This window comes from Papilio polytes, unplaced genomic scaffold, assembly GCF_000836215.1.
Source record: "Papilio polytes unplaced genomic scaffold, Ppol_1.0 DF823177.1, whole genome shotgun sequence".
NCBI classification, from domain to species: domain Eukaryota; kingdom Metazoa; phylum Arthropoda; class Insecta; order Lepidoptera; family Papilionidae; genus Papilio; species Papilio polytes.
In genome coordinates, this window is record NW_013526027.1 from 1,304,027 (window position 1) to 1,320,878 (window position 16,852).

The following is a 16,852-nucleotide window of genomic DNA, read 5'->3' on the forward strand; positions in this document are numbered from 1 at the left end:
TTACTAGATTAAAGAATTCAATTACAAATTTTCATTTCAATAAACAGTGTTATTTTTATTTCTAGACTTTCGGACTAAAGGTTGTTACTATCTTAGCACTAGTTACCGCGTTTCGTATTGCTTCAGTCAAGTTTAATATCTTATGTAAAGTAATACTAATAATACCGACTGACTCCTATGACATTCGCAGGAAGAAGACAAATGAAGTGGCACCTCACTAAAATCAGTTTTTTCCGCTTCTTCCCCTGGCGTATTTTAGATTGGAGTCCTTGTCATCCTAATCGAGTCGCTAAAGCCAGCAACACACGCTCAGTTTTATCTGAACAGTTGGATGGTTCAGATAAATATAACAAAACTGAGAACTGTTCACCGTACTTATGTGCTATAAATTAATCTGAATGATCCAACTGTTCAGATAAAACTGTTATAGAACTGAGCGTGTGTAGCGGGCTTTAGTCTACAGGCTAATAAGCTAGGTTCACCTAACTCTTGGAACATTCTGAGGTCAACAAATCGAATTGAGAATTCAAAAGATAAGATTCACGGAAATTTCCAAATGAGATGTAGTTATGATGGAGGCATTTCATGAGGTCGTGACCTATTTTCTTTTATAGCAAACGTTTCACGCAATCTCACGCTTCACTGCACAATTGTCTTGAAAGGTTGGATTTAGGTACGTTTTCTATTCCCACAGATGACTTGAGGTTTCGCAACGAAAACTAATCAAGTCAGTTTTCTTTTGTAAAATAAGGCGTAATGGCCGACGTTACGCATTGCAACGTTAAACGTTACACCGCGAGCGGTACGCAGTAATAAGAAAACCAGCGAGCAAAGTATCACTCGACTCGCCACGTAACATATCACGTTGGTATGCACTTTTCCCGTAAGCTTTTACAGATGACACAACTGTAAAATATAGAAAGCCTCTTATTATAAAGCATTTTTGTTTTTCTTCTTTTAAAAATAAGAAAACAACAGTGTGTTATTTTCGTCGGTTAAAAACAATGGTTAGTAAAGTTATTATATCAAGTAACATTATGTTTTTAATATTGCAAAAAAAAACAAAAGAATATTTCAACAAACTACAATTTAAATTAATCAGTTATTGACTTTTTAATAAATAAATATAAAAGATGTAACGAATGTTAAAATTGTGGGAATGAAAAAGTTGATTAATTACTTTGCCCATAATGGAGTAAATTAATTTGTTGTAATGTACAGCCCGTTCTCTTTGAAATAGTTAACAAAGGATCTGCGATTGGAAAAAGGGATATTTAATTAAAATTATTCAATTAAATTACATTCTACTTCGAAGGGTTTAAAAACATTTTAATTATGTTACAATATGATATTATTTACGATAAAGTTAAAACAATGTCAGTGGAAAAACCCGATAACCTTTTTTTAATATGTACATTTTTGAGGCACTAACCATTTCTGGCGTCCTAAAAATTTCATCAAATTCTTGTTCATTATTTACAAATCTCTTCGAAAACGGAATAAAACCCTTTTCCTATAATTTTTTTAAATTAACGTTAACATTTTTATGCATAAAAACAATCCGTTTATTAAAGTAAATTCCACAATTATACTTTACAAATTATTATGCGCGCAAAACAAAGAGAAAACATTTTCATAGAGTGCAATATTTTCCAGGTCAAATAGTACGCACTTTTAACTCCTGTGCAAGCAGTTTTAAACGATATAAATTAAAGGAAAATAATTTAAACGTACACTACGTATGTTGAGTTTTTTTTATTTTATTACCAAAACTGTTAGTACATATAATGTTTCTTTACTATATAATTTCACAATTTAGAAAATAATAAAACATGAAATCCCGAACCTACGAATTAACTCGAATTTATATTTACGCTGACCCATTGTAGAAAAATCCGTATTATTCCAGGTTCACATAATCTACGAATCTGCAAATTCATATGCAAATCCGCGCACAGTTAGAGTACTATCTGGCAACAACAGACCTTTTGCTCAATTCGAGTTTACGGGATTTATGTAATAAACGTAATATTTCATTGGATTATATTATACCGCGTGGGTTTCCGCTCCCGAAACATGTTAAAAAACATATCATTGTAGCACAACCGTTTAGTCACGCTTTGATTCCTGTGAGCTTATATGGTGTTACGCACACTACTCGATTTTTAGTCGTACAACTAAATAATTGAATTGACTGCGTAACAATCGACAATCGCACTACTATTGCGCGATATTTTAGTTAAAGAAAATGTTTGCTTTCTAACTGAATATTTACCGAAATAGGTAGGGATTTTGCATCCTCAACTGTTATGGTTAGGTTAGTTTCGTGTGAAACCAGCGTCTAACAAAATTAATAACAAACTTTGGATTCTGTGTCTGACGGCTTTTAAGTTCTAAGCGAACCAATGACGTCTGCCTAATTACAACGTCTGAACTTAAGCTACGAACTAAGTTAAAAAATGGCTTATTATGATAGTAATTATTGAGCATTAAGTATACATTTATTTTTAATTTTAATGTTTTGTCTTTTTCTGTTACTTCAATTTTTATTGCACAAAACAGAAACGAATATAAATAAGTTATGAGTAATATTTACACCTAAAAATAAACGAAAATTTACATGCCTTGTAGGCACAAAAGTTAACGAAGCTATTACCTAACAAAATAACCTTGAAACTTAAATGGAGTGTAAAGTAAATTTCAGGATCATTACGTTGCTTTTCAAGTTAATTGTTCCACTAATGATTGAATATTTAGGCAAATTAAAACATGAATTAAATATTATAAACAGAAATGCATCGTTTAAAACTATATAAAACTAAACAATCCTGTAATCGTAATGACATTTATTTTTATTTCAAAGGAGCAGTGGGACTCTTAAGGTCACCGACTTTAACAAAATTCTTAAAACTAGGAGTACTGAAGATGCGTTGTCGGTTGTATGTTCTTTTTTATAAACCGTCGAAGAGATTCAAGTACTTCGACAGCGGCAACTCGGTTTTACTCTTTTTTATCGATTGCAAAATATCATGTCAAACTTTTTACTACTTCGGGGAAAATTCTATTTTCCACTCGATTCCAAATAGATTTAACCTAACTCTATTTCACTTGAATATTTGTTTTGTTTTCTGTGAAATATCAAACATCCTGTTATTTGTAGCCATATAAGATTAAGAATTTAAGTTGTTTAAATTCCAAATTAATGTCTTTTCTGGAAAATGCCTCCTTCTAAATTTTAATAGCAACTAGTTATAATTACGCGTTGATTATTGATGTACCCTTGGTCCTTGTAGGTTGGTTTGGAATACAATCTTTAAATGTTAAAATTAAAATACTTTTAGGGTTTTATTAGGTTTTTCTATTTTAATATGAGAAGAAAGAAATTCCATATTCCTTAATTAGGACGCGCAGTGCAAGCATCATTCTATGAGTCAACTTAATGTCGACAAAAGTGTGCAACGTGGAGAGTTGCAAAATTCTAAATAAATTCAGCTTAGGAAGATTTAGATGATATTTCTAGGCTACAGAAATATTTCTGAAATATAGAAAATGTTAATACCTATATATTCAATGCCTTCATACACCGACGTTTTATAAATGTGTATAGTAACTTTACTCAATTTTAGACTTCTTATAAAGTATGTATTGGTCAATTTGTTTGTAAACATTTGTACCGGGATAGTCTGCCTTTGCCCGTGCCCTTTTAAAAGGAATTGAATATAATCGAACAAGTCTAGACAGTTTTTTGTATGAGGTAATATTGTAAGACTATATATCTTTTGTTTCGAAAGACTTCTTTTGTTTTTAAAGCCAAGAAGAGGCACGAATTACTAAAACTCTAATTAATCAATGTGTTTGTTAAAGCTACTTATATCTTAATATAAGGCGAAAATATTAATATTACACATCTGTCGTAAAAGAGACGTAGTTTAATGCGATTCGGTAATTCGGTACGGGTAGGAAATTGTGCCAATTTGAGGCAACTCACCGCACTCGCCAATTAGAAGAGCACGAAAGTTAGGCGCCATTATTCATGGGTCTAATTTGTCGTTGACGATAGGTTGGCATACGCGTAATTGAATTACGCAAGGCTTCCAAAAGACGTGTCAAAATGTTATTAAGTTAATATGAAATTGATATCCTTGTAAAATTAGTATCTTCTTTAGTAAAATACCCACACTATCCTATGGTAATCGACAGGCGTGCGGGTTTCGCGAAACTTTCTGCCTCACGTAGTCATGTTGTGGATTGGTTTGTCCTCGGTATTCCAAATCTAGCACGACTTAGGGTCCTTTAAGAAGCGAGCATACTATTTCCTTACAGGCTGGCAATGCATCTGTACTTCCTCTGGTATTGAGGATGTCCATGATTTGATCATCTCGGTATTCCAACGCTAGCTCAAGTAAGTGGCGAGAATACTGCCCCTTCAAAACGTGGTAAGAGGAAGTTCTGGAAATGTTCATTATATCAAATGGCTTGTAACTCTAATTTGAACTTCCAGAATCTAGTTTTAACTAATTTTGATCAAGTTTTACCTTCGTTTAATTTACGATTGTAAAAAAAAATCATTTAAGGAAATAATTTTCTTTTCCTCCTTTAGAGCTTTAATTAAGAAGAGAAAGTGACGGCACTAAAGTTGGAATTTATGGCTCAATTAACATTTCACACGAAGTCGCAGGGGTTGTATTTACTTATTAGTCCCTCTCTAGTTATATTCCCAGTACAATAAATGAATATTCATTTTAAACGTAAAAGAACTGAAAATTGGCGATATCGTTAAATAAAATTCTATACTGTTAGTCAGATTCCTTCAAATAAATTGTTACTACAAGAATAAATACACAAACAAGCTACTCGTATACTTGATGGCCAGTTACAACAGCCAGATTGACATAAACAAAAGAAAAAAGACAAAATCAGTCTATAAAAGACTTTTGAATGTTTACCCAAGAAAAACAAAAGCAGGTTGGTATTTTCAAATGTGTACAATATTACTAAAACAAATGAAATACGAAGATCAACTTTTTGTATAACTAAAAGTAAACCGTTTGATTCAATTTGTTCAGTGCTCGAATTCCTTTTGACAATTAAGTTTAACAAAAAGCAGAATAAATTGAACTTAATTGAAGGATCTATTTAAAAATGTTCCAGTTTACAATAACGGCTTCGTTGATACAACATCGATTAGCACGGAGTTTATTTTAAGACCCTTTTTCCAGTCAGCGATAACCCGCGCAAAACCGTCCGCATACGTCCATTTTGTATATCAGTCTGCGTAAAAGGGTCTAAGAAAGATATTAATTTTAAAAATAGAACCAAAAAGGTAATAACGGAAAGACTGCCATTGTACCTATGTTGCTTTCCTGACAGAAGGGATGAGAGTATGTACAGGTAAAAAGTAATACTAATATAATAGAGCATAAACACACTACGTCGTGGAATAGGATTGCAGCAATGACAGCATATTTTTGAACAACTTTTTTTTTTATAAAAATCCCTACACTTCGACACGCTTTAGGCTACATATTTTAACGCTATTAAACTTAGGGTGTAAAAAAATTGGGAAAAACTCTAATGCGGGAAAGGGACGATAAACTACAAGCTGCCAACATTAAGGACGCAATGTTATTATGGTTACGGTAATTTTGACATTTACAATTAAGAATTTGACAAATGTAAACAAAAAAAAAGGCTTTTATAAATCCACGCGTATGAACAGCTAGTCTTTAAATATTTTTGGATACAACTGACCCGTGAGTAATGCACTTGTCCTTTTACCTTTTATGTTATAAATGTACTGAATCGATAAACTTGTATTATCCACAGACTTAGGAAAGGTCAGACAGGGAAAAGGGTTTAAAGTAGCAATGTATATTTAGGTGCCCTTACCAGTTTAGATATTTATTATTCTGAAGAAGTTTTCGATGGAATTATACAAGAATATTCTAGTGGAAAATGTACTTGAAATATTTTTAAACAAACTTTCAACTCGCCAGTAATTTATTTATTTAAATTAATAACCCAGATATGATGGCATCATGTAACTAAAATTATAGATATCGCTAGTAGCTTCAATTACATATAAACACTGACTACATAAAATAAGGTTACTACAATATAATTTTGTAACAAATATATACAATAATTTCAATGACAATTGATTAACATCTAAGAAATCAGCAAGCGTTGTCCCTCAGTTAAGAAAACACACACGTAAATAATTTTATTGATTTGCAGTTCATTGATTTCACTTTTACGGTTCACATTCTAGGGAATGCTAAATGAATCGATCACAATTTTTGTCTAGTCTAATTTTAATCTGTCAAAGTTCACACTCGGTTGACATTATGTATACTATGTGCCAGATATTGTATCGTCTAGAGTCTAGACATACAATGCCACACAATAGAAACAAAGCTAACCACAGTTTATGGTACAACTTCAAGGACTAAGCGATTAACGTCTTGTAAATTTATATCTCGCGACCCTAACAGCATTAAGAAACTTTGAATGTATGTTATAATATTTTTATGTCTGGCAATGCCTGCCTATTATGTTTTTTAGAAGTGAGAAAAACAGCTATCATATTAAAGTTATAAATGTTAAAGTTTAGATGGATGGATTGATGGATGGATGTTTGTTATAGTTTGTTGCCTAAACGGCTTAACGGATTTAGATGGAATTTTGTATAGTGGTAGATGATTGTCTGAAAGACAAATACGCACACTCACTTTTGTTTTTTTTTCATTTCACGCGGACGGAGTCACGGGCGAAAGCTAGTTATAAATAAAGTAAGTACACTTCAAAATATTATTTATGTAAACACACAACACACTTAAATAGTATGCTACACTGTGTATAAAGTATGCTATGTTCTAAAAGGTTCTTAAGTCAATCACAATCGCTGTAACAGATATTGCAAATAATACAAGAGTTAGTGCGTATAAAAAAATCAGTTTATTGTTAATTTCATTGTTTTCCTAAGAATTTGCATTTAAAATATGTAGATGTAACGTAGCGGGATGTAAACAGTCAAATGAAATTGTCGCCCCCTCGTAACGCAGTTATCGCAGCCCTCAGTTCAACAAATTCAATAAGACAATTTGATTTCAGGCTTTTGCTGTAGAACAGAATTGACAATCAAGTAAAGAATTGTCAAATTAAACGTTTTTCAGACTTATAACCTTATAAAGCAGCGAGCGATACATAAAGGATCCAAAGTTTTTAAGCCATAAACTAAATTATAAAATCAGAGAGAACGAACCATTTTCTCCTATTTATGACCACTGTTTTAAGGATGTTATAACTACTTACTTATTTAACCCTTAACGCTTTCCTGAAGAACGCTACAAGGTCAACATGCCCCCATGAATAAAAAGAGTCCACAAGCATTGACTAAATTGCTGATTTCTCCAAAATCTTTAAGCAGCCATACCAACTTCTACAATAAGTTAATAATACTATTCAAATATCTATACCAGAACTATGGATATAAAAAATCCATAACATTCAGCTAAATTTCAAGCTTATGTCCTTATTATGTGCAGACGCTTTACTACCCGTTCAATTACGAAATGTAAATTTCTATCTTCTTAAAGACACCCACATTGTGTTCGCTTCGCATCGCTTTATTGTTCACATTTACTTTACAATGCTATAAAAGGTATTAACATACTCTGTGTACATTTCAAAAGATTTAAATTAATCGTTCTGTTTTTAATATAATATTTAAAAACATTCCACATAGATTAAATACCATTTAAATACGAATAAATCCATTCCATATTTCTGTTTTCATTTCAATGTTTAATTAAAATGTTTGGTATTTTCATAATATATGTAGTAGAATACAGTACTAATATTTAAAACTGATATGCTTTACTATTAAAATTTCGTTATCAAAATACCAATTATAGTCTGTGCCTAAAACAACAACATTGAAAACTTTAACAACCCAACTATGAACCACAAATAGACATTAATTAGGAAAAGTAACTATCCTCTATAAAGTTTATTTCTCCGAGAGTCTTCCTATTACAAATATTTGATACTAGTTGTTGACCGCGACTTCGTGGAAAAGTAGTCTATAACATGCCCGTCTATGTCAGCTACCCTTTAGTGATAGTCAAACAAACAAGAACGAACAAACGCAGCTTGCGGACAAACAGAGAGACAAAAAAAAAATATTTATTAATAAACAGACACTCCAATTTGATTATATGTATAGATTTCTTCTTAGAAAAATCGTAATATCAAGAAAATGTTTGTATTAAATTTGTGTTCTTATTTACTAACAGTGAATTTGCATTTCCACAAAGGAATCCTCGGAAATGCTTGTTCTGAAAAATTCTTTCACTAGAAAAATGTTTGTCTTGTTTATTTAAAACGTATCTAAATAAAGTAAATGTGTCGTAAATAAAAGAATAGTTACTTTCTATTTAAAATAAGAAATCTCCCAATAGACTTTTACCGTAATTTTCTTCAAGATTAGGTTACTTTCACAAGCGATACCACAACCTTAAAATATTGATAAGCCGTTTATTGGATCTCACGTCACTGAGGCGGGTAAGTGACAGTTTACAACAATCTTGATACATCAGGGATCCGCTAGATTATAGACCGACGTGTAAATTGGAAATGACGTCACTGGAATTACCTCCCTCCGTTTCGAAACCAATCGGTTCTAATCACTTTACGTAATTTTATTATTCACACATCACGTGAATTGTATGACGTACAGAGAAAAACTTTTTTCGTGTACATACACCTTGATTGGGTTGACCGACGTTACAGTGATTTTCTTCGTATTTTGTAGTAATTAATTGTCAGGGCCTGTCCCACCAAATTTTAAATTGTCTGATAACAATCAAACGTTTAAAATATCTGACGGAGATACCGGATTTTGTTACCGTATCTGACGGTGACGTCATCTTTAACTATCTGAGCCTCTATCAGCCAGCGGTGGGACAGGTCCTAAATCATAAAATGAAACTACTATATTGACTACACTATTTAAAATAACAGCTATCGTAACATTCTACGTCACATTATGTGTCTACATACATTCCAAATTAATTAAACACATACCATGGCCATTCGAGCTTGCAAATACACAAATATATGGCGAGAATTTGTAGTAAATTTAATCAATGATAGATATTAATTTAACTGCATCGCTACTAAATTCCTCCAACCACTTTCCTTATACCATTGTGGGCAGAAGGTTTGCCGATGACTCCCTCTACCAATAATGCCAACCAGCTTGCTGCATTTCTATAATCTGTGAGGCTAACTGCGTCACGTCCTGCTTTTGTCTACTCGGTACCATCAGTTAGAGACGTCGGATATATAGTATTTGCCACCGTGGCTCTTTCAATGTTAGTAAGATATCCTTAACCTTAAATAATTTCTTAATTATCATACTTACTCTATGACACTATGTCATCTAAATAATTCGCTATTAAGAATTTGTATCGACATAAATGATTCGGAACTGAAAGGTAAATTGATGTAACAGTTTACCTTTCAGTGGATAACTGAGAGGTGTGATGAAGGGGTCCCAGCCTAAAAGCCGACCGGCCTTAATAAATAACGAGATAAGCCGCACCGGCCGCCGACAATATTGCTTCAAGTGCTGTCAGTGTTAAAGGAAATTTACTTTTGATCAAATCGAACTCCTTTAACACCATTTATTTGTTAAAGAAAACAGGCAAAGATGCTATTGTGCATTATTTTTTATAACAAAGAGTTAATATTAGGCAACTACTTTTTAATAGCGTCATTAGCTTTTTACGAAATTGAGTTAAAATTGATGCCATCCTTATAGGAAATATGAATAGAGATTACTAAAAGAAATTCCATATCAATTTAATAGAACGTCGACAATGTTAGAGTCGTAGAAATTTTAAGTTAAGATCAAGGGCTATTTTCAACACGTTCTGCATAAACTTTTTCATTATCAAAACCTACCTTATCAAAGTAAAATAAATTAAATCCAAAAGGACAGAGTTACGTGAAACCATTAATAATTAAAAAGCTAAATTTGAGTTACAAACCTTTCTACCAATTAAAATTTCTGTTTGAGATTTTCATCACTCGACCAACTTTATTGTAGTTAATAGAATTTTAAATTAGACACTTGACCTTGTCTAGTCACTTTAAAGCACGATTCATTCACAACTTAAATGAGACCTCTTGTATTTCGTATTTTAAAAAATATTTCATCAAACATTGCTCGTTCATCACAGTTCAAAATTTAAAAAAGAAGAATTCTTATTATCATTTCACCAAATAGACACTTTAACGTTAAATTTAGCCTTTACTTAATACGAGTATATCTAAGTCAAACTGCAAGTAAATTTACAAAACGTAAGATTGGATAAAATTCAAGATGGTGGATTTCAGGTCATTGACCTTTGTCATAGATTAGTTTAAAAACTTCGGTCATAGATTTTTATTTGTAACAGTTACGAATACTTATTTACTATTTTAAGTAGAAATTTAATTAATTTATTTTAATTTCAATTGCAAATATTAGTAAATTGAAAATCCAATTTAATTAAAAACTAAACGCTTCATTACAAGACTAAAAGCAAAATGTTAAAACTTTATTCTTAAACATACTTCTGAATAGAGCAAACTTTTAAGCCTCGTCGAACAATTTACTAGAGCTATAGAAATTTAGGTGAATTAATAAAAACTTTTCCATTTAGAAATTAAATTAATCTCTTAAATCTAAATATTCACACTTCGAAACATAATCATACTTTGATATTAGAAATGCGAAAGTTTATATGGATGGATGTTTGTTACAGTTTGTAGCCAAAACGGCTTAACGGATTTGGATGAAATTTGACATGGATGTAGAGGATAGCCTGGAAGAGCACATAGGCTACTCACTTTTGTTTTTTCCTATACCACGCGGACGAAGTCGCGGGTGAAAGCTAGTTACTATATAAAAGTTAAAGTATAAGTATTTCAAGTATTCTAAGAATCTCTAGGTAATATGAGGTAAATACCATTTTCATAGACAATATGATTCTATCAATAACCATAAATCGTCGACCGACTTCAGGGAATTTTAATGTAGCCCTTCTGCATTATGACGTCAATCTAATCGATATAAATGCTCGCCGTGGGCGTTCCTTTCAACGCTGATATCCACTTTCGCAGCATAAACAATCTTTGTTTTTCTTTCACATTTATTCTCATGAACTATGTTAAAGTTTTTATAGTGATATAAACTTATCTGGCCTGGTGATGTTAAACTAAAGTACAACGAATCCTTGATGGATGATAAATGCCAAAAATTATTTATCGGACTATAGTTGTTTTATCCCTACGACAGCTTTCAGTCTTACAGAGCCAGTTAATTTATGGTGTTTCAATAGAAAGGTAACACCGAATGAACCATTCAATTCAAAATGAAACTGAATAACAATTGAGCAATGCATAAACTTTTCAGGGTAAATAATTATCGTTACAAAACATTTATCTTATTATTCCGTTCAACATGAAATAGTGAAATACAATTGAATGAATCGCTAAAAGGATTCCGAAGTAAAATGCTAAAATCGTTATAAATATTCATGAAGGCCTAATAGGTAAACCTGGGGGGAGAAAGAATTTCATTAGAAATTCAATTGTATTGAAATTAGTTTTAATAAAGTATCAGATATCCGTTAATTAACTTAATCTTAGAAAACAAAAGAGATACGATACGAAATTCATTCGAAATTCGAATCAGAAACACCGTTACCTTCACTGTGTTTTGTAAATCTTCTTATAAAATATTTTTAATAAAAGGTAACATTTATAAAAAACTCTTTTGAAATACCACAAAGTGTTAAAATCCTGTCACTGGCTGATAATAATCAAGAGGTTGAATAGAAAGAAATAAAGGATAAGTGGCTATCAGTCAAAATTAATATTAAATCCTGTCCCCTTTGACGCTCACCTTTCACGGGTAACGAGTCGGCAGAACGGGATAACGGAACGGACCGAGTTTCAGATCAAGTAGGTGTTTGAATTATTAACGAGACAAACTAAGGACTTAGCATTTGGCACGTACAGTCCTGTGGAGAAATAATTCGTACAGTCGTAAAATGGCGTCAAAAAGAAAGTGAAATCATTGTAATAATACATCACGTAAGAATCTCGGTAAAAGTAAAAGATCGAATGGGGAAAGATGTTTGGGATCGGGGAACATTGATCAAAGTCATTCAGATAACCACAATGGTATATGAGATTGTACAATCGTAGACTATTGCTACAGAATAAATGCAGGATTACGAAATTATCATTCATTCATTATGTTCGTATTATCTAGGTGTAACGCGTTAGTATTTACGGAATATCTTCAATTTTGATGATCTCTGACCGTCTGATGTGTCGTTCTGTACACCGTATTTTTGAACTCTTATAAACTCGTTTTACTTCATTTGCTGCATTTCTAAGTATGCTGTCGTCCCAAAAATTGTAAATTGTCTGATAACAATGCAATGAACGTGATGGATTTTGTACCGCTATCTGATAGTGACGTCATTTTTAAGGTACCATCCAGGTCCAGGTTTTAAACATATTGATGAACATGCATACTTACGAGTACGTGTTTGTTAAGGGGTTTCACGTGTAATCATTTAAACAGAGATTGTCCGTATTGCATAGTTGATTAACATATTTCCAAATCGGTTAAAGTCAAATAAATTGGAGACTACGAAGTTACGACAAATGAATGTAACTCGTTAGTTGAAAACCCTCCAGTGACCCGTGGGACCTCTGGAAAGTATTCCAGTACGAACAAGGGTAAACATCGGATAAGTTATGAATTACGTAAGAACTTATATATCATTCAATAAATAACTCGTCAAAAAGAACATAGTATTCATAAATATTCATACAATAAAACTTAGGTATTAAATAAAATTTAGGTCACGGCTGGAACAAAAATTTTACGAGCATCAAAACGGGACTTTTTAATTAAAATTTATAACTCTGTGTTCTTTCCTTTTTTTCAACATTTTCCAGCATCTTTCAGTATTTAAGAGTGGACAAAAAAACATAGGGTAAGGGCATGATTCCTTTCAAACTACAAGCCGCCTGGAGCGATGTCATTCGGAGCTGAAAAGCTTACCTGATCTCAATTCGAAAGGCATGATATCAAGCGTGCGAGCGCCCTCTCTCCCCCTCCACTTTGCAGTGTGTCCCGGTCACAGATCGCCCCCTCCTTGCAACATTGCACGATTGCACTCCTACACACAACACTAGGACACTTTCAATCACACCTCGCGCAACGGGAGCCTTAGATTACATCCACATACTGGCCACAAGGTCTATTTTGTCACGTCAAATGTTGGAGATGATGCTACGAGACGCAGCGTCCTCCGCCGAGTCGGGGTCACGTCTGGCGCTCGGAGGCGGCGCGCGCCGCTAGCGCCCCCCGTTGTCATGACAACGCTCCCGGGCAATATCTGCCCTGTCCTCTATACATTGAACAAAAACAAAAATAGCAAATTAATTGCGTAATTGTGTGCTATGCATATTTTTAGCCAAAGCTAACTGATGAGATAACTGATTAGTGAAATTTATTAAAAATATGTGATCCTCGGTGGCTTAGTGGTTTAAGTACTTGACTTCTACAGGTCCAGGTTCAAATTTTGCCATGTACCAATGTACCTCAATAACATAATTTGCCCAACGTACTTGGGGTGAAGTAAATGATCGTGATGCAACACAAAAATTGAAAGATATGTGTGAAGTCAACCAACACGCACTATACCGGCGTCGTTGACTAAGGCCTAGTCACCCCTAAAGTCGAATATAGTGAGCTAGTAATAAATACAAGAAGTTACTTGTCAATACCCACAGTTTGTTAATGCAATTACTGTTAAAAGCTGAGATCCCTTATTGAGCAAAACCCGCAGCTGAGGCTTAATTTCTACAGACATAAACAAGTTCCGTGATTTGATGCAGGGTCATTAGGGCTTGGGTTAAGTTTGTGACTAGTTCATTACGGAAGCCATTTGGCTCTAACGACCAAACTGCTTTGAATTACGAACACGATAGATGCCATTAAAATAACAAACTACCCTCCTGCAGTCTGGTCGCACAAATTATATTTAAGTGGTTGCTTTTAAGGATATTACATAATAATAATGGCATTAGTTTATCGAGTTAACTGGGAAAAGAAATTCCTACGTATTCTAAGAGGCGATAGAGTATTTGATTTTCTATTTTACAGGATAAAATATAAATGTAAAAGTGCAAATAGGAAATGTCTATCTATGCAAAGTTTTCCGTTTGCGTAACGTGAAGTTTGGATTAGATTTGAAAAATATCTTCCTGCACCGATCGTTTAACTTCGATGCAAACTTATGAAAAATGATCACATTGTAGAGAACATCCCTCGCTTATTCAGCAGTTTGTTTTCATCGTGGAATAAAGATATCCATTCTGTACATACTAGAGTTATTCAATAGAAAATTCTAGAGTTTTTTTTAAGTTACGTGTTTATACTAATGGGACACCGATTAAAATACTTAATATTTTTGTTCATTAATAGGCAAACAGATTTTTTGTCTACGATAAAAAAAACTAGGCCAGAAATATTAAAACTGTACTTAAGGAGGTCAAATGACAAAAGACAAACGAAAACAAATAATTGAACATCCACAATAACGTTTGTCTTGTTCTCAGCAAAGATCTGATAAAATTTAGGATGACATTAAGATATAGAAAACAAGGAAAACAAACACATAAAGAACGGATACACGATATCTAACAAACCGGAGTAAGTACGCATTTTGCTTTTGCACCTTCGCCTAAATTTAATCTAAGTTCGAACAATGCACTAAACATATACTGAAACATGATATTCAATTTATAACCTTTAAAATATAAAATGTATTAATAATTATAAGAAACATATCTTTTCTTTAATAAAATAGAAATTAAATCTATACTAATATTATAAAGCGTAAACACTACTTCGTGACGTAGGATGTCAGCAATCACAGCATATTTTTTCATAATTCTTACTTTAATTAAAAGCCCTACGCTTATGACACGCTTTAGGCTATATCTTTACACGCTATAAAACTTTGGGGGCAAATAAATTGAAAAAAAAAACCATAACCTACAAGCTGCTAAGGAAGCAAGGTTATTATGGTAACGGTAAATTTCATATTTGCAATTGAGAATTTGACAGATGTAAACAATAAAATAAAGTTTTTATAATTTCACGCGGATGAAGCCACCCGGGAACAGCTAGCTGGTAATATAAGTCAGAACGAACGAGCAAATTTCCTCCAGAATTAAGTGCATTAGTCTAGTTAGAATAACAAAGAGCTCACCGGGTAAAGACATATTCGCTTCACTGGGTAGCTAATTAACCTTATGTTTCTCTTGCCTTGATAATTTAACAACTGGCATAGTTACACCGACTTATTAATTAATAATAGACGTTGATGATTTTATGAATCTATGAAAATCTTACATATATAATTGACACTGATAATAATTTTATTTTAATCAAAAAATATTTAGAAATAAATGTATCCTTACTTCGTAACTTTATCGGTGTTTTTATAGTTTTTAACTGGTTAGAGTATTTTTAAAAATGGGCCATGTAGTTTTAGAGTTTTTTATTCTATCCTCCTTATTATCTTCTGAATAACATTAAAATAGGCATGTAATAACAATGTAAGGTATGTTAATATTTATTGAACACAATAAGGGACGAACTCCTCTTAACATTAAAATATTATAAGAACATAGAAGTAATAGATTTTTTTCTATTACGACATGTTAAAAATAGTGCTTGTTAAAAAAATCTATCGATATTTAAAAGTTCATCGATTAATTTAGTTGTGTTATAAAATTCTACAAACTAAATTACGAAGCCTGGAAATGACGCGCTGCTAACGAGCGTAGTATTATAATATTCAAACTTTTCGACTGCTTGAAGTGAGATACAAATTAATATTTTAACTGGTGAATACCATGTGCCAAAGAGAAAAGCGGTCGTCAGTGTATGCCACATCTCAGTATTATATGGCCTTTTAAAATAGTATTGAACATTTTTTGAACACACACAAACAAAATTTCGAGCAACCATGAAGTTTGAATCCTAAAATACCCTAGCACGGTGATTGACATTAAATTAATGTTGGCTTGACGTGAGTTAGTTGTATATAGAAAAAAAAACCATACTCGTAACTACTATATTTTAAACCAACTATCTTTCTACTAAATTTCATACCCAAAAGTGAGTAGTGAGTCTCTAACGAGCCAAAAGAGCATATCTCGTGACTCGGATTGGACATTAAATAAAATAGCATCCTTCCGAAATCTATAACTATCCCTTTAATCGTCTATTTATAGCTCAAACTATATAATTTGGATGTATTTAATCTCTAATTAAGATCAGTACGAAGCTATAAATGTCGCAAGGCTTTGAACAATGCCCTTTGAAGTGTATTCATCCATCAAGCTCTCAGCGTCTTATTGTGGCAAAATCGATCAATAGACTTAAATAACTTTAAGTGCTAACCTGCCGCAGAAATTTTAATTGACTTCAGAGGATTCTATTTAGTTATTAAATATTATGAAATTCTGATAAACTGTTTACAAGATTGGTGTCTATTTATTACAGTTTTGCACAAAACTTAATGTTTAAACGGCATTTAGTTTACGACCTGATTTTTATACTTAAATATCAATGAACAAGTGTCAAAGCTGACCTAAAAGAGCGATATAATTAAATAACAGAATGAGAGAAATCACTAACAGCTGTCGACATGTTCCACTGCAATTTAAATTCAAAAAAAAATGCAAGCTAAATTATACAAATGAG

General features: G+C 32.6%; 1 protein-coding gene across 1 annotated transcript in view; it reads right to left on the minus strand.

Moving 5' to 3' along the window:
- LOC106105067 overlaps positions 1–13,163 on the minus strand; it is a 93,828-nt gene extending 80,665 nt beyond the window's left edge. Inside the window, exon 1 of the mRNA XM_013285291.1 lies at positions 13,133–13,163. Coding sequence (XP_013140745.1) covers positions 13,133–13,154 — 22 coding nt within the window. The 5' untranslated portion in view covers positions 13,155–13,163. The remainder of the gene's footprint in view (positions 1–13,132) is intronic.
- Between the last annotated feature and the right edge of the window lie 3,689 nt (positions 13,164–16,852).